We start from the raw sequence: 25,788 nt of genomic DNA, 5'->3' as shown, positions 1-25,788 counted from the left end.
GCAACGAAAGCTGACTCCCAATCTGCTGTACAGACAGCAGAAAGGTAAAGTGGGCTTATCTCTCACAAATACTACTGTATTTGACAGTGTGTCACTCTATGATGCTGACTCAAAATGAAGTGGATCTGTGCTCTGTGGTCATTCTGCGTATGTCTACAAACATCCTACTGGGAGAAAATTCAATTGTCCATATTGGGATGACTTTTTTTTCTTTTCCATCAGTCCAATTTTATTTAAGTTATTACAGAGTTAGAAATTTAATTCCTTTGTTTGTTTGCTTTCCATTTCAAGTCAGTTTGTTGCACCATAGCTTCCTCATGGCATTTTTCACTTCTGCATTTCTCAGAGTGTAAATCAGAGGGTTGAGCAAGGGTGTCCCAATAGTGTAAAACACAGCCACCATCTTGTCCACTGGAAATGTAGTTACAGGACGAGTATATGTGAATATACATGGGACAAAGAATAAGATGACCACGATAATGTGGGAGGTGCAGGTGGAGAGGGCTTTCTTTCTTCCTTCTGCACTCTGGTTATTCAGAGAATGTAAGATAAAAATATAAGAGGTAAGCAGGACAATGAAACTTACCATGCAGATAGCCCCGCTGTTAAAAACTACGAGTAAATTAATTAAATGAGTGTCCATGCATGCAAGTTTCAATAAAGGTGTCATATCACAGAAATAATTATCGATAACATTGGGTCCACAGAATGGTAGTTTCAAAGACAAGAAAATCTGTGCAGAAGAATGGATACAAGATACCACCCAGGCCAGATTCACCATTGTACCACAGACACGGTGGCTCATGATAGTTGTGTACCGCAGGGGCTTACAAATGGCCACATAGCGATCTAAGGACATGAGGATGAGCACCAAGATCTCCATGCACCCAAAGAAGTGAACTGAAAAAATCTGGGTCATGCACTCATTGTAGGAGATGACTTTCTTCTCAGATACAGAGTCTACTATCAACCTAGGAGCAGTGGTTGTTGAGAAGCAGGTATCAGCAAAGGATAAGTAGAAAAGGAAGAAGTACATGGGGCTCCCAAGTGTCTGGCTGTATCTTAGGGTCATCATAACCAGTAAATTTGCCATCAGAGTTGCAAGGTATAGAAACAAGAAGACCACAAACACGACTTTCTTCTTCAGAACATTCTGGGTTAACCCAAACAGAATGAACTCATTCACACTGTTATTCAACTCCATGGTTAAAGTGAAGGCAGAAACTGTTCATCTGCAGAGAAAATTGGGGAAATAGTGACTTGGCAATAGTGATGAAATTAGACTCAGAACTGCAATTTTACATTTCTAATTCCATCAACACATAAACAAATGGCTTTCAGTTTTTCATGTATTGAAATCACTTGGGAAACTTGTTTTTTTGTTTCTGTTTTTCTTTCTGTTTTAATGCTGATGTCCATGCTTCACCCATGATCATTAACTGAAGGTCTTCTTATGTGGACCAAGAATTTCAGGGGTAACAAAGTTCTCACGTAATTGTTAGCTCTGCCACGTTCTGAGAACTAATGACTTTGCTGTATGATCTTGATCAGATTACTTTAATGTCTTGCAGTTTTTTCTTCATTTGACAATTAGACACCCTAATAGATACTTTATTAAGTATATACTTATGTGTATGATGTACATATAATGTATATGCAGTTCAATTACTGAAAAAGAATAACCCTTATAGTTTTAAAATGTATACACTTGGAGACTCTCTCTTAAAATACACATTTCTTGATTTGGGCACAAGTTTGCATCTATTATTCCTGACCTCTTGAGTATCTTGCTTGGATTATGCTTTAAGAAGAAATTACTTCTTAATTCAGCTTCAGGGTGGCCATAATTTTACCTTCTATTACTTCAATTTGGGAAATTAGCACAATTTATTTTTATTCTGTCTACAATATTTCTGTACATTTAATATTGATATCAAATAATCTAGAATTTATTTTAGTATGAGTTTTGAGAAATGCTTTCTGATAAATCAACAATCCTTCAATGAATCAATAACAAATCAAATCAGTTACCAATATATACTATGTACATACTTATATCTTCAATCTATATAATGGGGCAAAAAATATGTCCTCAACCTCTTTACAACCAAGTCAGAAGGATAACACACCTTTAGATAAGATCATTAATTACATAAGAATTACTATAAAACTATATGTGATAATACCAAGTGAAGTTTGGTTCCAAAAGAACAAAAGTCCCTTGATTATCAATTGGCTGGTCAGTGAAGTTGCAAAAATGATAAAGAAGTGAAGTATTAGCCTTAAGTATGCAAACTGGAGTTCCCAACATAGTTCTCTGAAATTCAAGTAAACCATAAGTTTATTCTCACTTTCCCGAAATAAAATATAAATTTTAAAATTACTGAATCAAATTGCCCATTAACCCCTAATAAAATTCCATACCTAAATAAAACAAAATTAATTTGCCATCTAGCTGAAATAATACTAGTGCAATACGATGAACTAAAGATGTTATAACTATAGGCTGTGAATGGCAGTTCCAATGGTCTCTGGCACCATTAGAAAAGAAAAAAAAAAAAAGATTACATTGTTTTGAAACCTTAGATTCTTGGGGCACCTGGGTGACTCAGTTAGGTAAGTTCCTGATTCTTAGTTTTAGCTTAGGTCCTGACCTCACAGGTCTTCGGATCAAGCCCCACCTCTCAGGCTCTATGCTCAGCAGAAATCTGCTGAGATATTCTCTCCCCCTGCCCCTTACCCCATTCATTCTCTCTCTCACTCTCTGTCTCTCTCTCAGAAACAATAAATAAATAAATAATAAAATCTTAACAACAACAACAAAAAAATTTGATTCCTAAAATGTGTTGGAACCGATGATAGGGAGGGCTTGGCTGTGAAGAGAGGAGGAATTAGGTGAGAGAATCAGTAAAATATCATAGAGGGAGAAACATGCATAGCTTCAGGTTAACATAGAGATGATCTCCATAGAAACTACACTCTTGCTAAATTAAAAGGTTGTAATAGAGAAATTTAGGGGTAGATAATGGACAATCATAAAAGCCAAGTGAAGTAGCTATATCTTGTTTTATTTTAATAAACAAAAAGAAGGGATGCCTGGGTGGCTCAGTGGGTTAAAGCCTCTGCCTTCAGCTCAGGTCATCAACCAGGATTCTGGGATCCAACCTTGCATCAGGCTCTTTGCTCAGCAGGGAGCTTGTCTCCTCCCTTTCTCTCTCTACTTGCCTCTCTGCCTACTTGTGATCTCTATGTATCAAATAAATAAATAAAATCTTTAAAAAAAGAAAAAAAGAAGATTTGGGACATTAAGACAAGAAAGTAGCATTTATAAGATATGCACATTTTATGAGATCAACACAACCACTCATAGTTCTATCACTGAATTCAATCATCATTTCTTCATAGTTCCAGACTGTCTTATCTCTCGGATTTGGGGGGACATCACAGTACTAGAGCATGGTTCTTCTTTTCCTTAATCTTAATTTTTACTTTTTACCTGTTGAAATTTTACATTTCAAATTATATTGGTACAAATAGCAATCCCATGCTTTTCCAGGCCCATAGGCATCTGCCTCTATCTCTACTATTAATATGTGCTTTATTAAATACATACATATATTTAATATATATATTTAATAAATATATATTATACACACAATTGGAGAAGGCAATCCTAGATTATATATGGTTCTTGTTCTGTAATTTTCAAACATCATTGAAACAATATTCCTTTTTTATTAGTTATTTTGAACTACACATTTTCTTGCAAGATAGGTGTGGCCCCTTGCTTTATGTACAGTACATTCTGTATGCAGAGTTTCACCTGTGATCCAGAAAGTGTCAGTGAGTACAGTACAGTCAGGCTAAAATAGGAATGTGATGCTACTAAATAGCATTTTCTCTCTCTAGCATTCACCCTCCACAGCATATAAAAGGTCAGATTCCTATCATCATGCAGATTGCATGCAAGAGGAGGCAAATCCTGAAAGATCAGAGAAGGATGCCATCTGATACCTTAACTTCCAGTTCTGTAAAAATCTGGTTCTGTAAACTGCATGGTGAGGAAAATGGAAAACTAGATACCCAAATGAATAATGGTGAAGAGGAAGACAAGGCAAGGAGAGAATATAGTCAGAGCAGGAGAGAGGAGAGTGAGAGTGAGGAGACACCAGAAAGAGAAGGGTTAGGGGAGAAGACAGAAAAGACATACAAAAGAGGGGAGTGAGCAAAAATATTGGAGAGGGTCATTTGACCCAAATTTTCATCAGAGAGTTTGGCTTCTTTCTTCCTGACCCACCACACAATCCTTCACCCCAAAGCCAGACAGAAGTTGCAGTTGTGAGTCATAAGCAGGGGATTAACAAGGTCTTAAAAACCCAAGTACATAGAATGTGCACTCTTATCTTATACCCCAGCCCAGAAGCATCACCACTCACCTAAAAATTTTCAAATCAGGGGTCTCCCCAAGATAGAAACTTCTCCCAAGATGGCCTCAATACCATGCTGAAGTTTCTTGCTCTACCCCACCCCACATTAAACAGAGATGATTTGAAAGTAGAAAAGACTTGCACTGAGGCCAGGATAGGCTTGGGAAGCCTTAACTACCTCAGCCCCTCATGGGTGGAAATAATGTCCAGGAACTTCATAATTTGTTAGAAGACACTCTGAGTATAGATTCCATCAGATCAGTCTTGACAAGGCAATGTGAAGAAATGATCTCAGACAGATTGAAAAACTTACCTCTTTGCTTATGAGGAAATAGATGACTTCCAATAGAGTAATCTTTTTCGTATCTTCAACTTCAATTTACTTAGAGGGTGAATCATATGAAGCTTGAGCAAAACATGCGAACTGTACTTCACTGAGATTTGTCAATGTTTTTATGAGGTGATGGGATATAGAGAGTTTATGTAGAAAAGGGACTTTGCATGTGGCCCAACATCACACGGTTCCTCCCCCGAAACACTAATTTAGACAGAAACAACAAGGTCTAGATTGGAGTAGGGGAGACGTTTATGAAAAAGAGAAATTTCTTAATTCAGTTCCTCAAATCTTTGTGAAGGAACCTTATCCCTTCACTCTGAGAAAGAAATGTCTCTGGAGCCACCTCTCTTCCCAGAGTTGCTCTTTTGGAACATACATGAGGTAACTGATTTCTTCCACAGAACTGCATATTTATGGCAATTCTCACCCAAGTTTACAAATGCCTAAGGCAGGCGTCCAGCCGCAGGAACTCCAGGAAAACCATTACTCCCAACCCAGTCCCAAAGGATGTCCAATGTGTTACCTCATTCAGATGGTCCATGGGCAAACACATGCTTTGGGGCCAATTAGTTAGCTTCAACTCACTGTGAACTGCAAGAGAGGAAAGTTTGTTTACTTCTCCATAAGCTTTGCTTAAGCCCATCTCTTCTAGAAGCCTGAAAGTTGTTGAAGCAAGTTAAAGGCTTAGATACATGAACTTTGTCAGGTAGACAGACATGAACCCTAGCCTCACCATTATCTGCTATGTGATGTTAAACAAGTTTCTCACCTTCTTTAATTTCCAATTTTCTCTTAGGAAAAGTCAACTGGTAACAAAAATTTCCCTTTCTTTCTTTCTATCTTTTTTCTATCTTTTTCAATATATATAAATATAAATATAAATATAAATATAAATATATATATATACACACATATATATGTATATATATATGTGTGTGTGTGTGTGTGTATATATATATATATATATATATATATATATATATATATATATATTTTAGAGAGAGAAAGAGAGCATAGGAGTTGTGGGAAGGGGGCAAAGAGAGAGAAAGAATTCCAAGCAGGCTCCACACCCAGTGAAGAACCCTACATAGGGCTCAATCTCATGACCATGAGATCATGACCTGACCTGAAATCAAGAATCAGACACTCAACTGACTGAGCCACCCAGGAGCTTTTTTAATTTTTTTTTAATTTTTATTTTTTAATTTAATTTTTTATTTTTAAAAAATTTTTTAAATTTTTTTAGTTTTTAATTTTTAAATATTTTTAATTTTATTTTTATTTTTTTTAATTTTTAATATTTTCATATTAAAAAGCTTTAGTTTTGCACGATTTCCAAGGGAAAGCTTAAAGCTGCCAGAAGAAACATGTAGAGACTACAATTATGAGAAAGAAAAATGTGTTTCAGGCCAGTTTTAAAAGATATATTAGTCATTAAGAAGTTGGTGTGTCCACATGAAAAATTATCTTCTGTGTTTCTAGCTTCACTAAGAACACAATATTCAAAATTTGTTGAAGGTGCTAGTGGGAATTCAGGAAGAGTTGAGGAGGAGAAAAAGTATTATTAAATACTTTAAAAATGCCAGAGCTCCTGTAAGTGGGAAAAGAGGTATCCACCTATGGAGAAATAGTTTATCTCAATTGCCAACTCTAGTCACTTAGCAGTGGCTTCCTGGAGTGAACTGTTGAGAAAGATTCTAAGGAAAGTGGTATGACACTGGAGTCATCATGTCCACCCATGAGCACAGAATAGGAGCAGAGGGCATTTGCACGCTATCCCTGCTAGGAGTTTGCCTGATCTGCAAACAGAAGAATAACACTCATGTTAAGAGGCACTTGCAAATCATGGCTACTCTCCAAATATTTCTTTAAACATATGAAATGAACTTGGCCTTTAAGATGAGTTCATTCATTCCTTACAAAAGAGAAAGATACATGGGAAAGCTCCATACAAACACAGAACAAGTATCCATGTGTTGAATTTTTTATTTTATTATTTGAAAATAAGAACAGAAGTTTAGAAAAAATAAACTATATCGGAGTGTTTCCATGTTGACTAAGTTAAATAATACAAAAAAAAAAAAATGTTCTGGGCCTAGTGCCTAGGAAATGGTCCATGTTAGGTCTTGTCTTTATTGTACTGGTAAAAAACTCACGCGTACAAAGATAAACTTGAGAATAGATGTTAGATCTGGGATGTTAACAGAGAAACTTCAATTCTAACAGCCAAGTCCTTCCCATGTTGTCAACAGGAAAGAACAAGAAATTTCCTTTCCTTTCAAGAATGCAGAGCAGGTTCACCTTTCAATTCTCCATCCACCTGTAGAGGTTCAAGCCTTCTGATTCCCTTGTTCACGTGAGGCCCTTTGATGAAGGACACAGAACAAATGAATGGAGAATCAGAAGACAATGCCCAATTACTTACAGACACAATCTATCAAAAATCTGGCATTATTTTTAAGCACTATCTACACAAACAGTAAGCTGGAAATTTTAGATCATCATAAGGTAAAATATGTGGTTTTCTTTTAAATCATGGGTGTTTAAAATATACTAATTCTAAAGTTGCAGTGAAAGTGCTTCACTCATGCAATCATTTGGAAAATACCTTTGCATTATTTCCAGAATGACGAACATATTTGTGTTCCTTATAGTAGCAACTTCCATCCTAAAGGTTATTCGAAAAGTGAAATAGGGTGGTAACTTTTATAATGGAAGATGATGTCATGTAATTTATGAGAGTGAAAATTTAGAAATATCTAATGTGGTGAATAGGAGGATGCTTCTGCAATTCAGACTATGACAGATTGATAGCACCTGATGCTGACAGTAAAACACTAATTAATAGTGTGAGGACATGAATGGTGAAGCATTTTTATGACATGTGAAAAGAGAAAAACAACAAATGTATAGTAACTCTGCCCATTTATATGGATGTGTTAATATAATCTTAAAATCAAGATGTGAACATACAAAAATAATCGACTTTTATTTTCAGTAAGTATCTAGACAGAACTGTATGAAATTTAAAATTAAAAATCAAGTTACTTTTTTTAAAATGATTTATTTATTCTTGAGAGAGAGTATGAGCAAGAGAGGCAGAGGGAGTGGGAGAGAGAATCTGAAGCAGATTCCATGCTGAATGCAGAGTTGGAGGCAGAGCATGATCTCAAGACACTAGATCAACCACCTGAGTTGAAAGCAACAGTCAGATGCTTAAGTCAATGGACCACCCAGACACCCCTAAAAGTCTTCAAATCCACAACACCATCATTTTCCATCAACTTAGCTGTTCAGAAAAAAGGAGAGGGGGCTTGAGAATCATTTTATCAAGTGTCCAGTATAATTAATTTGTGTAGGTGGAACTAGCATGATAACATAACATAGCTTCTTAAACTAAAAATGTTAAACAATTATAAGCTTTTCATAAATAGGTGTATCATGTCCCAAACACTCCCAAATATTCAAAGGTCTATCCTTTCTCAGTAGCTGTACTCTTTAATACACTGGAGGTGCAACAGAGATTGCTCAGGGACCCTCATGGCTGTAAAAGGAACTGTGAACCATTTCCTGGGCTGTGACCTGGGGAATTTTGCCTCCCCACTCACCACTTTGCCCACTATTTCCTTCCCATCCATTTTGGCACAAAACTAATTCTAGCATCAATCATTCTGAAAATAAGAGAAATTCCTGTTTCAACTTTCAAGTATATTTTTAAAACTATATGAGAATCCCAAGAATTCTGATTTTGGAACGTTTAATGTCTTCATTAATCTATCCAACCCTTTCTTCATGTGCTTCTAGATGCCTAATTCTGTTTTACTCAACTTCCTTCCTTTCCATCAGCTTATCTTCTAGATCACTGATTCTCTTTCTGTTTCATTTACCCAGGCTGTTAGAGTATCCAGTTTAGAATGCAACTCATTTTTTTGGTTAAAGATTTTGTTTATTTATTTGACAGAGAGAGATCACAAGTAGAATGAGAGGCAGGCAGAGAGATGGGGGGGAAGAAGGCACCCTGCTGAGCAGAGAGCCCCATGCAAGGCTCGATCCCAGGACCCTGAGATCTTGACCTGAGCCAAAGGCAGAGGCTTAACCCAGTGAGCTACCCACATGCCCCTAGACTGCAACTCATTCATAGCATTTTTTAATCTGACCTGATTGGATCTCATTTCTGCCCTTAGAGATTATATATTGTCACTAAAACTTTATGCAAGCCTAGTTCTTGACTTTATGATTGCTCTCCTGAATCTCTCTCTGGCATCTTGCTTATATCCATATCCATTAGCTCTGTGGCAGAGGACATTAAGGAAAAAAGAAACAAACAAGCAAAACTATATGAGAAATTAATAGCATGGTCACCATTGTAAGTAATATTCTGTAATCGTGTTTCAGGCTAAATTTAAGATTTTATGCACTTATTAGTACATATCAGTCACATATGAAGGTATTTTAAATATACATATACTTATTATAAATTAAAATAATAGATTAAACTCCATTTTTAATTATTCTCCCTAAAATCCACTGTATTTTTTTATCAGGATCATTATTTACTTCAGCAATAAAAAGATTTATTCTTTGTCTAAGCATATTCTATCCCCTACAATCGGGGAAATTCGTGCTCTTGAGTTCACTTTCCTCTTTTTTCAACATTTCTCTGCTGAGTCCCCTAAATGTTTTATAATCTTACTAGTTCTGGAATTGAAAAAAGTAAAAATTAAATTAAAAACTTTCTCTCTTTCCACCTGTGGCTTTCCTAAGGGATGCCGGAGCTTTCTTTTTTTCTATTGTCTTAGTGATTTAGCTCACTTTAAGAGAGACAAACCCCAACAACCAGCACCAAAGCAGTGCAAAGACTCAGCCATTTAAATATTCCTGAAATATTCTGAGACAGAAATCTAATGTTACTTTTCTCCTCAAATGCACTTAAAGAAGATTAAGTGGATATATTTAAAATCAGAAGCCTCTGCTCTGTGGCTTGAATAAGAAACTTGTTTACTCTTAAGGTCCTTCTCTGTCCCATTTTTTAGGCATTTGTTGTGGGACTATAGAATTGTGTATTATATATAATAACATTGTAAATACTAAACAGCACTGAAATTGCCTTCTTGTACATCAGTATTCTTTACAGCCGCAAAGCTCACCTTTTAACCTAAAATATCATGATAGAGACAGCATTAGAAGATGAATGATAAATGTGAATATAATTAGAAAGAATAAAAAAAATAGGATTATATGACCAGGACCTAAATAGGTACATGTTGCATTTCATCAGCATTTGGATTTAACTTGAAGATGAAAAACTAAATAAGTTCTAATTTCATTAGCCTTGATGTATTAGGTACTCCTAAACCTCTAAAAAATGTTTGCATTCTACCCTCCTACACTGTTGGTGGGAATGCAAGCTGGTACAACCACTCTGGAAAACAGCATGGAGGTTCCTCAAAATGTTGAAAATAGAACTACCCTATGACCCAGCAATTGCACTGCTGGGTATTTACCCTAAAGATACAAACGTAGTGATCCGAAGGGGCACGTGCACCCGAATGTTTATAGCAGCAATGTCTACAATAGCCAAACTATGGAAAGAACCTAGTTGTCCATCAACAGACGAATGGATAAAGAAGATGTGGTATATATATACAATGGAATACTACGCAGCCATCAAAAGAAATGAAATCTTGCCATTTGCGACAACATGGATGGAACTAGAGGGTATCATGCTTAGCGAAATAAGTCAATCGGAGAAAGACAACTATCATATGATCTCCCTGATATGAGGGAGAGGAGATGCAACATGGGGGGTTAATGTGGTAGGAGAAGAGTAAATGAAACAAGTTGGGATTGGGAGGGAGACAAACCATAAGTGACTCTTAATCTCACAAAACAAACTGAGGGTTGCTGGGCAGAGGGGGGTTGGGGGGGGTTATGGACATTGGGTAGGGTATGTGCTATGGTGAGTGCTGTGAAGTTTGTAAACGTGGAGATTCACAGACCTGTACCCCTGGGGGGAAAAATATATATATATATATATGTTTATAAAAAATAAAATTATTAAAAAAAATGTTTGCATTCTAACAGCTGCTATTTATTGAGCATATATGATTGTGTCAAGTGCTGTCTTGTGACCACATGAATTATTTTGTTTCTAAATCTTTTGAGACTTTTCATATATAATCTATATTAAAAATGAAGATTTAGGGTGAAAAAGTTATGTAGCTGGCCCAAGGGTACACAGCTAAGTGATAGATTCATGCTTGCATTAAACTTGGTAGCTGGATAACACCATTCTTTTAAGTACTACCTCACACTTTAAAATCCTCTCTGGAAATGCAAAAATGTGCATTATAAATCTCACCATTTTTCAGTTTCTAGAAAATTCTGGTAATGGCAATCTCCTATACTGCACGGAGAAAAGCCCCTTCAATGTCTACCCAAAACATAAAGTTTGTTCCCAAGTCTTACTTGTACATGTAAGAGGGAGAGGAAGAGTAACTCTGGCTGACAAGGTAGAGAATGTTCCCCACTACTTATCAATCTTCAACATGGTCTCCAGGAAAAAAGTAAAGATGCAAAAGTTTCCTCCTTGATTTCCAACTGCAATTTAAAGAAGTTTCCCTGAAAGGTCATGACCTATAGAACTGTTTCTTTGTTCTCATCAGGGTTTGGCAATTTCCCATCAGTATGATTTTTCAAGACACAGTATCCTGTGGTTTGATTTCATCAAGTATTTGCAAAACTATTATGTCTCCAACCAATTGAAGTTCTTTTTTTTTCTTTTTTCTTTTTCCAAATTCTTCTGGGTTTCCATTTGAAGATGTTTTCCATTCCCTTCATAGTGAATAGAAAACTGTGCACTGGGATGGAATACAGTATCTCTGTGCAGAATTAAGGCGAAGTGCACATGTGCTTACTTAATACAAGAGCTGAGTCCTGGGATGAAGTACAATATGAATCCACAAGGACCTGTAATGTGTAAGGAGTAGAGTAGCAAAAGGTGCTTGTTAAAGATTAATGCATTATATGAATAATGTGCAAAGAAGTATAGAATAATCTAAAATCTACTTTTTTATTCCTCAGAACTTAAGCTATATATGCCATCACTTTAAAACTAAAGCACACAATTTTGAAAGATTAAAGGAATTTTTCTCTTTTCTTTCTTTTTTTTTTTTTTTTAAGAGAAGGAATGGCAGGTCTGCTTACTCCGAATCTAGGTAGCCCTGGGATTGAAGCTTGAGGGAAACGTAGACTTAGCTCACGATGTCCCTTCAGAGAGGGTCCATACCCAGGGGTCTCTTGTTCTACACACTCTTGTATCCTATTTTTATGTCTATTCACATCTGACAAAAAGAAGCAGAATTGAAGTGATTGATCAGAAAAAATGAACTTGCAGAAGCACCTTTACCTGTGGTATTTTGGGACAGGTGTTATTCACCTGTGATAGTAAGGGACAAGTATTATTATCTTTTCACTGACATTTTAGAGAGATCCCCTGAACAGAAGAACCATCTGACGAGGACAACATTCCTAGAGAAGATGATCTTCTAAACACATGACTCAACAGCAGGACTCCAGCAATTAATCCTGGAACTCTGGACCCTACTTCAAACCACACTTGGTATCTTCTACTTTATTTTATGCCCTATTTTCTTCATCACTAATTATTTGATTCTGTTAGAGGAAATGAAAGCTGTAACACTGAAATAATAGTGTGAAGGTGGGGGAGGCAGAAAATATAACAAACATGTTATTTGTGCAAATATTAGGTGAAGTTTCAAAAAACAGCCTTACAAATCAAAAATGAGAGAACACAGAAAGAAATGTATGAAATGGGGGCACAAAGAAATGTATGAAATAGGGGTATTAAATGGAGATAAATAGCAATTTGCCTTTCTAGAATTGATCCAATAAACCATTCTACCCTCAGATTTAAAATCCCTCCTTCATCATTTATTAATTTACAAAATCTATACCAAGTTTCCAAAGATAGATGGCTTAATCTCTGGGCCATTTCTTCCACTCTTTAAAGCTCTTTATTAACAGGCCTATAGCAAAATGTTTACAAAGCAGAGCTTTATGGTATGTTCTGGTAGGTAGAAGGTCCTTTCCCCTATCTCTATGTCCCTCACACTGGTTTTATTGCCAAGGATGTTCAAACATAGCTACATATACATACAAATTTTAGAATCAGTTTATTAATTTTAATGAAAATACACTTTGTCATTCTGGTGGAGGAGTGTTATTAATTCATCATAGAAAATGGTGTCTCTCTGGGGCGCCTGGGTGGCTCAGTGGGTTAAGCCACTGCCTTCAGCTCAGGTCATGATCCCAAGGGTCCTGGGATCGAGCCCCGCATCGGGCTCTCTTTACAGCAGGGAGCCTGCTTCCCTTCCTCTCTCTGCCTGCCTCTCTGCCTACTTGTGACCTCTGCCTGTCAAATAAATAAATAAAATCTTTAAAAAAAAAAAAAAAGAAAGAAAATAGTGTCTCAAAATTAGGAATTACTGGGCAGAGCCAGCCAAATTTCCCAAAGGACCACTGCCTAGGTAAATACCCAGGGTGAGATAGAGTGAATTGTTGATGGAGTTCTAGAATTGCAGGGAAAGAGGAGGTACTTTTGTATTTGCTTATTGTCTGATTAGAACACAGAAAGATTTTCAGTCCTCTGACTGGGATTAATGATGGAGTCCATAAGATAAAAAATGAGGAAAGACTACTCAATTTAGGGACACAGATGTCACTGGTCACCTTGAAAAGAGCATTTTCAGTGTTAGGTACTGAAGTATCCCAGGAAAAGTTTTAAGGAGAATAGAAAGAATTGGGAAACAGGCATTCAAGAACCTCTTAAGTTATGCTACAAAGAGGAGGCAATGGAATGAGTAGTGGCTGATAAATGAAATAAGACCAAGGGAAGATTTCATTTTAAAAATAAAAGAAATGACAGATTGCTTCTTTGCTGAAGCAAATGATCCATTAGTGAGGAAAATATAGATGAAATAAGAGATGCCCTTATGTAAGTGATAAGGAGGTGAGGCTCAGAACACAGATTGTAAAGAGATTGGTTGCCTTTGGGTAGGAGTAAGGTTATGTGTTTATTGGAGAAGGTAGGAAGGTGGTATACATTTGAACAAATGCTGGTAGATTGATAGTCATGACTCTGTGGAAATATTCTTCCGATGGCTTAATTTTTTCAGTGAAATAAGAAGCAAATTAATCTAATGTTTCTCCATTAATCTGATGCTTGCAATAGCTTTTTAAGAAGATATTCTTCTCCATGGGGCACCTGGGAGGCTCAGTGGGTTGAAACCTCTGCCTTCAGCTCAGGTCATGATCCCAGGGTCCTGGGGTCGAGCCCCATAGCTGGCTATCTGCTCAGCGGGGAGTCTGCTTCCCCTCACCCCTCTCTGCCTGCCTCTCTGCCTACTTGTGATCTCTGTCTGTCAAATAAATAAATAAATATTAAAAAAGATATTCTTTTCCAAACTGAGGCACCATTTTGCTTTATTTTGCTCTGCCTTTGTATCATGAATTCAATCATGTATTGAATTTTTCAATACTAATATAGAGAAAATCATATGATTTATGAGCTAACATTAGTAAAAGCAAGTTCCTTTAAAAAGGGAGTAAGAATAAAATTTGTTTCAGATGTTACTGTTAAGAAGTCAGGCACTGAACTCTGAAATAATATGTTTAATGAGTAAAGATATTTAATGTGAATTAATTTGGGGAACCATACAAGAGTTAAGAGAAGGAATTCATATTCAAACTGACAGGAAGTAATTTCAACACAAGTGATAAGAACAGGTCTTACCTATGTAATAGAAGATGGAGCTTTTGGACCTACTTTTGACTCTAGGAAAATTCTTAAATGGGGCACAAATATTTGAGGCTAGGACTATCATTAAGATCCTTCCAGTTCTGTAATTCTATAATTAAAACAGAAACATTATAATCCTATTCTTCATACTAACAACAGTTATTTATGCCGCCATGGGCTTTTTCTTCTCTTTTGACATGAGTCAAGATGAGGATATGTAGAATGAATCCAGGAATGAAGAGGCAGAGAGTACCTAAGGGGAATGCCCAAGGAAAGACATCAGGAGACACTTGTTTAAAAAGATGGAAACTTCACCATAAGGAGGTAAAAATTGAAAAAAAAAAATGATATGGAGGCAGTCAAGCAATTGCTCTGGGAAAGAGAAGTTTAGCAGCAAGCAGAGTTAGAACAAACAAATGCCCTGAACCAGGACCGGAATTATTGAAAACCAGAATTGAATTATTTAAAAAAAAAAAAAAAGGAAAGAAAAAAAGAAAAGTAATAAAAAGAAAAGAGCAAAAAGGGTGCCCAGAGTCTTGTAAAAAAAGGGATGGAGCAAGTGTACTAGAGAGGTAGGAAATAACTTCATTATAGAATCTTAATCTGATTGGCACACTTAAAAGATGTCATTGGCTGCAGGGTACAGGATGATTTGGAATGAATGGGACTGGCAGGATCTCATTGTCCTTGTAAGAAAGATCTGTCCTTAGCCTGTAAGCCAATGACACCCAGGGTCCCTCGTTTCACCAGTTTCCTCATGGCATTTTTTACCTCTGTGTTCCTCAAGGTGTAGATCAATGGATTTAACATAGTTACAATAATGGTAAAGGACACAGCCATTGCCTTGTCTATGGGGTAAGTGGCCACAGGCCGCACATACAGGAAAATGTATGGCACAAAGAACAAGATGACCACAGTGAGGTGGGAGCTACAGGTGGAGAGGGATTTGCACTGCCCTTCAGAGCTACAAGACCTCAGGGAGCAGAGGATGACCACATAGGAGGTGATGAGGATAAGGAAGATGGTCACACACATCACCCCACTGTTGAGGATGACTAAAAGACCAAGGGTGTGGGTGTCTAAGCAGGCCAGTTTCAACAAGGGAAACAAATCACACATAAAGTGACCAATGACATTGGGGCCACAGAAGGGTATTTGATACATGAAGAGAAGCTGTATTGCTGCGTGGAAAACTGCCCCCAACCCGGCCCCTCCCAGCAGCAGACAGCACACGTGAGAGCTCATGATGGTCGTGTAGTGCAGGGGCTTACAGATGGCCACATAGCGGTCATAGGCCATCACAATGAGAAGGATGATCCCCACACCACCAAAGAAATGTTCTGCAAAGAGCTGAGTCAGGCAGCCTTCTAATGAGATGATAGTGGTCTTGGAGAGAGAGTCCACAATCAACTTGGGGGCAATGACAGAAGAGTAGGTGTCATCCATGAGGGACAAGAAAGTAAGGAAAAAATACATAGGTGATCTCAGACTCTGACTTGTGATCACGGTTACCACAATGAGTAGGTTTCCCAACACTTTGGACACGTTCATGGTTAGAAACACAGCAGAGAGTATTTTCCGCAGCTCCAGGTTCTCTGTAATGCTCAAAAGAATGAACTCAGTCACATTGTTTGGATACTTCATTTACTATGGGCTGATATAAGCACACCACTCTGAGATAGAAAATCTACAAAAGAATATTGTTTTTAATTAGTCATCACTATGTGTTTGGACAATTTTTACACTGTGTCTCATACCTTCTTGACCTGCTTTTTTCTTCAACCTTTAATATGGTAACAAGCTGCTAACAGTATAACCTCCTAACAGCTCCATCTTAATTGATCCCAAATCACACAGTGAATATACCACTCCAGTAGAAAACTTGCCTCTGGATACTTAGGCAAAGGCTGTCTGCCCTTTGGTGGGAAGACATTAGAGACCACTGCTTTAAATGGGAAAATAAAATAAGGTTCTCTTAGGTTCCTCTAAAACCCAAAGACACACTCTTCATATTATCCCTTTCATTAAACAAAGTGCACAGCTTTCGGGACACTGTTTACAGTCTACAATATGGGTTAACCCCAATCTATAGCCTAAGAACTTCTAATGCTTTCATAGCTCTAATAAAGTAGAGGGAACATAGTCTCAGAATCAGGAGAGCTGGTTTTTTTTTTGTTTTTGTTTGATTGTTTGTTTTCAAATTATTCCTCTAATTCCTAGAATGTGTTGTGACATTGCTCACCACTCTGGGCCTCCATTTCCTCATCTGGAGAAGAGGCATTTATGGTAGATGAGAGGTCTGTTAGGGGTTCAAAGGAGCCAGCTAAGCGGCTCTTTCCCTCTCAAAGACAGCAGTTCAGAGTTACCTGCATGAAATGCTCCCACTTCCAAATAAGATGTTCTTTGAGCCATCTTAGGACTTAAGCTATTTTAAAGCATAATACACTAGAGTAAATAATAATGCTCATTCTGTCTTAAAATCTATAAATTCATCACAGTTCTTTTTTGGCCACTAATACATACCTCAACCAGACATTCAAGACTTTGTCCATAGATATCAACCTCATTTTTTTTGTATGTCTCCTCCCACAGCCATCAAGTCCATTTCTTACTACCAGGACACACACCCTGTTCTGTCTAGTACAGTGAGAGGCCATGGGTTCAGAGCAAGCAGACATTGCACTCTGTCCCACTTACGATACTTACTGACTTAATATAATCTTCAATCCTTCAAAAATAAAACAGTGTAATAATAGTTAAAGTTAGTACATGTCATGGAGTTATTATTTGAGGGTACTGTGCTAAGAGCTTCACGATTTCCTCTTTTAAGTCCCACAAAAGACTTATGAGACATGGAATGGTATTATCTTGATTCTGTGAGGTGGTAGATAATGCTTGGAGAGCATGTGCACTTTGGGTGAGTCTGTGAGCAAATTCATAGCACAATCTACTAACCATCATCTTCTTCAGCCTCTCTAAGAATTATACACCCTGCCTCACAATACTTTCATGAGCATCAAAAGAAGTACCAGCATGAGAATATTTGGGAAACACTAACCAAATTTTCATGATTATTTTCTATTCCTCTAAACTCCTGACTTCCTCCTCCCTCTGCCTATGCCAACTGTTGTCAAGAAATCCATTCTTCTTCTCTTCTGCCTTACTTTCTCCCCAGTACCCATTTCACCACCACCATCCTGGATATGTGTTACAATAAAGATATGGGGTGCATATCAGCAATAATTCAATTGTCTTCCTAGCCATTTTTTTAATTTAATTTCAGGTTAGTTCTATATTCTTACATGGATGCTTAAGGATAGCTAATTTATTCTATTTTCACAAATTTCTAATGTTGTGCTGTGTACACACAGGTCATTTAATATAATTTAATTAAACCCACAAAACTGAATTCATCCAAGGAAAGCAGCACTGAATCTTGGGTCCCAGACAATGTTGGTACCAGTCCTGCCTTCAGAAATGAGAGATCACCATGGTCAGAGCCTGGCTGTTATTCCTCCAACACCCAGGCTCACATATCCACATACCCCATTTATTGTCTTTCAGCTCTCTCTTTTCTACTAGACAGGCTTTAACCAAACCCAAAAGCAGAGCCATACCTTGGACTTCCAGCTCAGTGATGAATCACAGCCTTCAGATCATTCAGATATTATAAAAATGCCTTCTTTTTCCAGTGATCCTGTGAAATACCACTGCTAAAACAAACTGTTCACAAAAAGTGAAGAATTACATTTATTCAATGTCTAATTATTACCTAGACAGTGCATATTTCCATTCTATAGCATGTCCTAGAGTGTGGGGGATACAGGAAGTACCCTATCGTAAAGATGGAGGCAGAATAAGAACTCCTGAAACAATAAGTGTACAGTTATCAATATGGTCCATAGATTCAAAGAAGATGAAATGAGCTAAGCCTTGACATGAGAATAGAGCAAATTCTAAATGTGTGATGTAGAAAGTAAACAAGAAGGGGAACAGCATGAGCAAGACATGAAGAAAGGGAAAACATAATGTCCATAACCAAAATACGTGGACTTTGAAAACACACAAGCCTGCATTTCACACAAAACTCCTGTCAGGAAATCCATTCTACATTTGTCTTCCAGGGATGAAATTAACTGGAAGTTACATATTCTCTTTAAATCTCAGTTGCTTTTTTCAGAATTGTTGTATTAAACATCATAAGCTCCTAGCGTTACAGTTTAGGTTTTGATATTTACACTTATAAACATTAAAATGTGACAAGATATTAACATTAATTATAGTTCGAATGTATATTGAAGGTTTTATTTGTGGTATCCCCTAAAACTAAGTCACATACACCCCTACTCACCCTCGTTAAAGGTGCTTTGAGTAGGTAAACCTAGTTGTCTGCAGTTCAACTGGGAACAGGTAGTAAGGCTATAATCGTAAAGATTTATATAAAACTCCTGATTTTCCACACTACACTCACTTCTCACTTCTGAGAACACAGAATAGGCCAGGTAACCTGTCTGTGTCTCAGTTTCATTTTCTAAAAAATGGGAAGGTAATGTAAGGATTAAATGATTCATAAATGTAAAGGGCTTAGATCAGCATCTCCATCTCTTTTCCTAGAATGAGGTTAAGGCTACTGACCACAAACTATTTTAAAACAGATCCTTTGCCTTGGCCTCATGTTTTTACATATGCTTCTAGTAAATGCTTTGAGATTTTATTAGATGTATACATATGCTTCTCCTAAATGCTCACTTTAATTTTTATAAATTACAAGAGGGAGACCATATCCCCTTGGGAAATATTTTGTGTGGTAGATAGAGTGGTAGAAAATTTAAAGGGAAAGGACCACTCCCAACCATAAGCCTTATTGACCCTCTACTGAGAGTTTAGGGCATACTCTTCAGATGTGCCTCTGGAAGTTTAAGTATATATTTTTTAAAGATTTTATTTATTTATTTGACAGACAGAGATCACAAGTAGGCAGAGAAGCAGGCAGAGAGAGAGGAAGGGAAGCAGGCTCCCCAATGAATAGAGAGCCCAACTCAGGGCTTGATCCCAGGACCCGGGGATCATGACCTGAGCCGATGGCAGAGGATTTAACCCACTGAGCCACCCAGGAGCCCCAAGGAAGTTTAGGTATATTGAATATGTGCAATCACTTATGTGTTTTACTCTATATACAAGTACATAAAATATAATAACATTCATGGAACCTCAATAGTTTGTATGGACATTATTTGTCAGCAGTTACAGATTTTCCTACATCTTTAATTTCTACAGATGATTCTGCTTCATGGTTATACCATGATTCATTAAACTGGTACATTTTTGCTTGAATTTAAGCTGTTTCTAGTATTCTCTCTTACGCACAATGATGCAATACACATCACTTCATAGAAATTCTTACTGACTGGTTTGAATATTTCTGCCCTAGAAAATTCCTAGAAATAGCAACACCAAATCCAAAATATGTATATGTTGAACTTCCATGGGTTGTGTAACTTTGCTCTCCCCAAATCCTGAAACATCTTTCATTCTCAATAGTGTTTTAAAGTGTAGTTTTCCCCACAGCCATACTCACACTAGATAGTATCAATCTTGATTACAGTAACCAAGTGATAAGATAAAAAATCATATCTCATGCATTTAATCATTCATTTATTCATAGAATTTCATTGAGGACCTAAACAATAAATATATTATTGGTCTCCAGATGAAGCTAAAGTAAACTGACTGCATGAATTTATGCAATGTAATATTGATGTAGAGTGAATCTATACACAGATATCCTGTCAAAATAATAATCAAATTATTTAGTATGTGCTATGTCCTAGACATTTTGCTAGTAGTTGATACATGTTTTCTCATTTAATTCTCACATCTGACTACATTTAGACATATTTGATGGCTCAGCAAAAGCAGAATAATTAACTTGCTTAAGGGTATACAATTAATAAGTGACAGAACTTGGATTTGAAGCCAAGAAGCCGACTTTACAGCTAATTCATGTTCCTAAGTGGGTAAATTTCTTGTAGAGCCTAATAATTTCTTCAGTAAAATCCTGGACTGGAAGAAGGTGTTAGCAATGTGTTTCAGGATGCCCCTGGATGTCATTTTTACTGAGCAATCAATAGCTCTGTGTTTCTCAGAATATCTAAATCCATATATATCATTAATACAATGTGTCTCTAATCAATGGCTTTAGAAAGATGGTTTTTTTCAGTAAGTCTTCTTAATTCATTTTGTTTGTTTTTTTAACATACTGATTTTATTTTGTTTTTATCGGTGTTCCAAGGTTCATTGTTTATGCACGACACCTGTTGCCTTCCTTGAGAGATGAGTGGAGCTGGAATTATTTTCAATAGCACCTTTCTGGGTTGGAGATTCCTATAACACTAAAGATACAAAACTTTATGTTCTCTTGGAATGTTTTGCGAGGAGGGGGCTGAATCACTGAACAACATTTCCTGATTTCATGACCCCATCTCAGAGCAAATCATCACCATCACCTTCTGCACCAACAACAACACCCCCCTGTAGACAGAGCTGCTCATAAATAAATGTGTGTGTTTACATGAAGAAAAACATTTTAAAATCTAATTCAACTTTACATTACAAATGAAAGCCAAACATTTGAAATATCATTAATTAAATAGAAATAAAAACAGCTTTTTCAAAGTGATTAGTAGAAAAATCAAAGTCAAAGGAATGTGACACAAGAAGAAAGAAGAAATATATGTAATATATATACATATACATATGTACACATGTGTGTGCATGGCATACACACACACACACACACACACACACACAGAGAGTTGTACGAAAGAAAGAAAACATCAAAATTGCTCTAAAACTACCTTAGACATACCAGCTATTCTTCTCCTTCCTCTTCCTAAGAGCACATCCCTAAAATACAAACACATTCTTATAGTTGTTAAGCTCATGACCTGCATTAGGCAGACACTTAAATTTTGATAATTTGCAAAGAGAGATTAAAGTAAATCCAGCCCAAAAGTGTTGATAGCTTAAGGCTTTCCATCCTGAAGTCACAGTTTGTGAGTATAGACAAAACAGATGAACTACTGATACATTTTAAATATAATTATAATTAATATATGTACATACGTAATTGTGTATGTATGTAAAGTGATTCTATTGTTTCAATAATTTCAAAAATAGTAGTTCAAATTAATAAGAAGGTATTTAATACTCAAGTTACTTATTCAGGTTACCTCCAGAACTCAACCTGATGTCATCCTTGCGACCTCCAAATGGCAGTTAACTGATGGTCCCAGGAAGTAGAAGGCAGACATTGTACCATAAATTTTCCAGGATAATGTCAAGGTAACCAAAGTTCTGGCCCCTTCCAGGATCTACTTACCTGAACTTTCATCAACAAAAGATCTATACGATTTTACTTACTAGAGTTTCAACTTAGCAGATCCAAGTAAATCAGGACCTGCTCTGGAAACAAATCATCTAAGCACTTAATGGGAATTTGTTTTGATAGGTTCAGAGTTTCTAATGATTTTTAAAGAAAGATTTAAAACAGTTGCTCTAAGTGTCCAAGGTCTTAAATAGGAAATAAAACTTGTAGATGGCAGAAGAATTCAAATTTTATCTAAATGAGAAAGACTGTTGAGGGGGGGAGATAATCTCTTTACAAACAATTTATGGAACTGTACCCACCATTTGGCTGTATTTTGAGCTTAATTTATAAACCATTTCCAACTCACATCTTAGAAGAAACACCATTAATGAGACGTTCTCCTTCACTTAATAAATTTGAGCTAAAAGAGGGTAGACTGACATTTTCAAATGGCACAGAATTTCAAAATGTACAGATTTGCATCATTCCAAGTGCATGCCCTGGAGTCTGTGTCTCTACTGACTGAGGAGGTAATCACCGTACTAGTGAATTCCTACCCCATCCCTGCAGTGATCCGTTTTTCCCAGGGGCAGAGCTTCACTGGATGCAGACCAGGCTGATGCTCCACAAACACACCACCCGATCCTGGCATTATCATTAACCATTCAATTATCTACTCCACAAGTAAGCTCTCTTCTTCAATAACAGAATGGCCATATGGCAATCCATCTGCCTAGTGACACAGAAAAAGAAAAGTCAATATACCAGGCAAGTCCTGGGACCAAATCGTTCTCATATTAACCTGGTGTCGCCTTCATCTTTTAAGACTATTATTAAAATTGTGTCATATCCAACTGCAGGAGACTTTCCGTTATTAAGGATTAAAAAATGTATGTCAGCTAGAAAAAATAAGGACTCAATTCTGTCTTACTCTATAACAATTAGTATTCCAAAATAACATGTTTTCCATTTAGAAATATTTGGCGTTATAGACTTCATTCTTTTTCCAACTTCAATAGTGAAAAATATTGATATGCTACATTTACAGCATAGTTGCCAGTGCCCACTTAAATTCGTGAGTTAGATAACCTATTTATAAAAAGAAAATGGTGGGAGGAAATAATGTGATTAAACTTGAGCATAAGTAAAATTCTAGCTGGGCTTCAAACAACCACGCACATCCATTTCCAATTGTTCTCTTCTGCAACACCCCCTGAATAAAATGTTGTTCATCATACTTACTACTAACACAATTACATTTTTCACTCATGAATTAACGTCATTATTAACCATCTGTTCCTCATGGGAATGTAAGTTCCATACAAACACAGCCTCTGTTTGTATTATTCAACACCTTATACCAAGCCCCCAAAAAACTTTGGCACACTGTAGACTCTCAACAGCATTATTTGAATAAATGAAATAAGAATTTCCTACACTTAATTCACCTTGGAGCCACCATTTTTCAGGTAATAAATATTAAGACCATGGACTAGCAATAAAAAAAGCCTTATAGAAATGACAGTTAGCTCTTCATAGTGCTACCCTCATACCCAGACTGTCAGTTTCCTCAATGATTGAGTTGTTTATTTTTCCTTCAAATATCTCACACCCATATATAACTATCTTTCAAATGGGACTTTTTGAATTGCATTTCCTGAGCCCATTACATCCTACCTTATATGACATCCATGAAGGGAATTACTGCTGTAGAAATTAGATCATCAAGTGGCTTTTATCTGACACAAAAAGAATCAGGAAAGTACAAGTAGCCTGGGAAGCAGAGCTCAGGGGAGAGTTGAGATGTGAACCCCAAAATAAGGACAGAATGCCTCAAGGACAATCTTTACATTGCAGTCAATGAACATCTCTGTGTTTGGGTGTTTTTACATCATGCTAGCAAAGAGTTGTGAAGTGGGACGAGGAGAGAAAGCAGAGTCTAAAAGACTTGCTATTGTTGCTTAACCCTTATTCAATCTTATTTTTTTATCAAAGGCATAAAGATATATCTATTAAAACTTATTACACTAAGAGAGATAAAGCATATAAAGCACTATCAAAAAGTATGCATATAGCCTTCAATAAGAGTTAGACCATTCCCTCACTTAATGCCTGAAATTTTCACAGAACTGGAAGCCCATATAAGCTGTTCCATGCTTGGTGTGGAGTCTGCTTAAGATTCTCTCCCTCGGGGGCACCTGGGTAGTTCAGTCGTTAGGCATCTTCCTTCAGCTCAGGTCGTGATCCCGGGGCCTGGGATGGAGCCCCGTGTTGGGCTCCTTGCTCTGCGGGAAGCCTGCTTCTCCCTCTCCCACTCCCCCCCTGCTTGTGTTCCCTTTCTCACTGTCTGTGTCAAATAAATAAATTAAATCTTAAAAAAATAAAATTCTCTCCCTCTCCATCTGTCCCTTCCCCAAGTCATGCATGCACATACATGTGCACTCTCTCTCTCTAAAAAAAAAAATTAGTAAAAAACTAAAGTCCTTATAAGGCAAAGTATCTGTGTACAACAGATCCAAATATTATTTATCTCATTAATTTTCTAGGGTAAATATACTTAATTCTATTTTGTTTTATATTTGAGAAATAATCAGATGTCATTTAACCTTCATGAGAGAATCTTGATGATGAGATCTTTGCAAAGGAATATCTTAACATTCCTTAAAATTATTTTTTTCCAAAATTTTTAAGGTAAGCAAGGTAGTGAGGGAGGAAAAATAGATCCTGAAAAAAAAAAGGAAGGGGATAATAGGACATCATTTTATTTATGATGCTTCTTAGGTATTGACAGCACTCAAAACTAGAACTTCAGGGGAGCCTGGGTGGCTCAGTCGGGTAAGCATCTGATTTTGGCTCAGGTAATGATCTCAGGATTCTGGGATAGAGCCTCACCTGGAGACCCACCTGGAGCCCCACCTTAAGCTCTGTGCTCAGTGAGTTCAGTTTTGCCAAGAAAGGTTAGTCAGGTAGTAGTAGTTAACCAAGAGCCTTTGGCTCAAGTCATGATCTTGGAGTCACAGGATGGAGTCCTAGCTCCCTGCGTAGCAGGAGTCTGCTTCTTCCTCTGGCCCTCAACCCACTTGTGCTTTCTCTCATTTTCTCTCTCTCTCAAATGAATAAATAAAATATTTTTTAAAAAAGTAGCAGACAGTCAAATATGTGAGAAGTCTCTAATTTGAAGAGGAAAAAAAGGTTAAACAAATAATAAATTGTGAGTTTCTTATAGCAAAACTAAGTAAGGCAAATCACCAGAGTGAAAGGATAACCAGTGTTGGGTTCACTAATTCAATCATGTCCTCAGCCAAGGAAGTCCTATCTCTAGCTGTTAGCATCTCTACTAAGAGGCCCTGGTCCAGAAGCAGAAGGCTTTAGGATGAGGGAAGCTGCTGAGGTTGAAGTTGAAATTCATTAAAAGATAGGTAGTCACAGTTCTGTAGGTCTGTGTTGGAATGGATGTAGTTGACCAAGACCTGAATTTATGTCAACCGACACTGTAATGATTTTCAGCTCATTAATTCAATCCCTTAATTTTAATCCAATGTCCACTGAGTGTTTCTACAAGAAACAAATTATTTTCCAACAAGAGCCTGCCTCTACACCGAAACTCCAGGGGCCTCCACTCTTATTTGTTTTCCCACAGCTTACGATGAGCTCCAATGAGCATCTTCATCTCCACATATCTTTAGTTGTGAACTCTATTTTTTATGTCATAAGAATCATCGATAATGAGTGATTAAATACCTGTATTAATCAGTTGAAGATCTTCCTTACATGCTAAGCCACTCAAAAATTTGCCTATTTCAGCTTACCTAAATTTATGCATAGCTTTATACTT

General features: G+C 36.9%; 2 protein-coding genes across 2 annotated transcripts; both read right to left on the bottom strand.

Annotated features, from left to right (window-relative positions):
* Positions 1–286: 286 nt before the first annotated feature.
* LOC116859363 (olfactory receptor 4C11-like) lies at positions 287–1,204 on the bottom strand. The gene has a single exon (XM_032844595.1). The coding sequence runs from the start codon at positions 1,202–1,204 to the stop codon at positions 287–289; it is 918 nt and encodes a 305-aa protein (XP_032700486.1).
* Positions 1,205–15,262: 14,058 nt separating this feature from the next.
* Positions 15,263–16,228, bottom strand: LOC116859400 (olfactory receptor 4C6-like). Its single transcript, XM_032844622.1, has one exon. The coding sequence runs from the start codon at positions 16,226–16,228 to the stop codon at positions 15,263–15,265; it is 966 nt and encodes a 321-aa protein (XP_032700513.1).
* Positions 16,229–25,788: the final 9,560 nt, after the last annotated feature.

This window comes from Lontra canadensis, unplaced genomic scaffold (assembly GCF_010015895.1).
Source record: "Lontra canadensis isolate GAN:19392208 unplaced genomic scaffold, GSC_riverotter_1.0 scaffold154, whole genome shotgun sequence".
Lineage (NCBI taxonomy): Eukaryota > Metazoa > Chordata > Mammalia > Carnivora > Mustelidae > Lontra > Lontra canadensis.
This window is presented reverse-complemented; position numbering and strand designations above follow the sequence as displayed.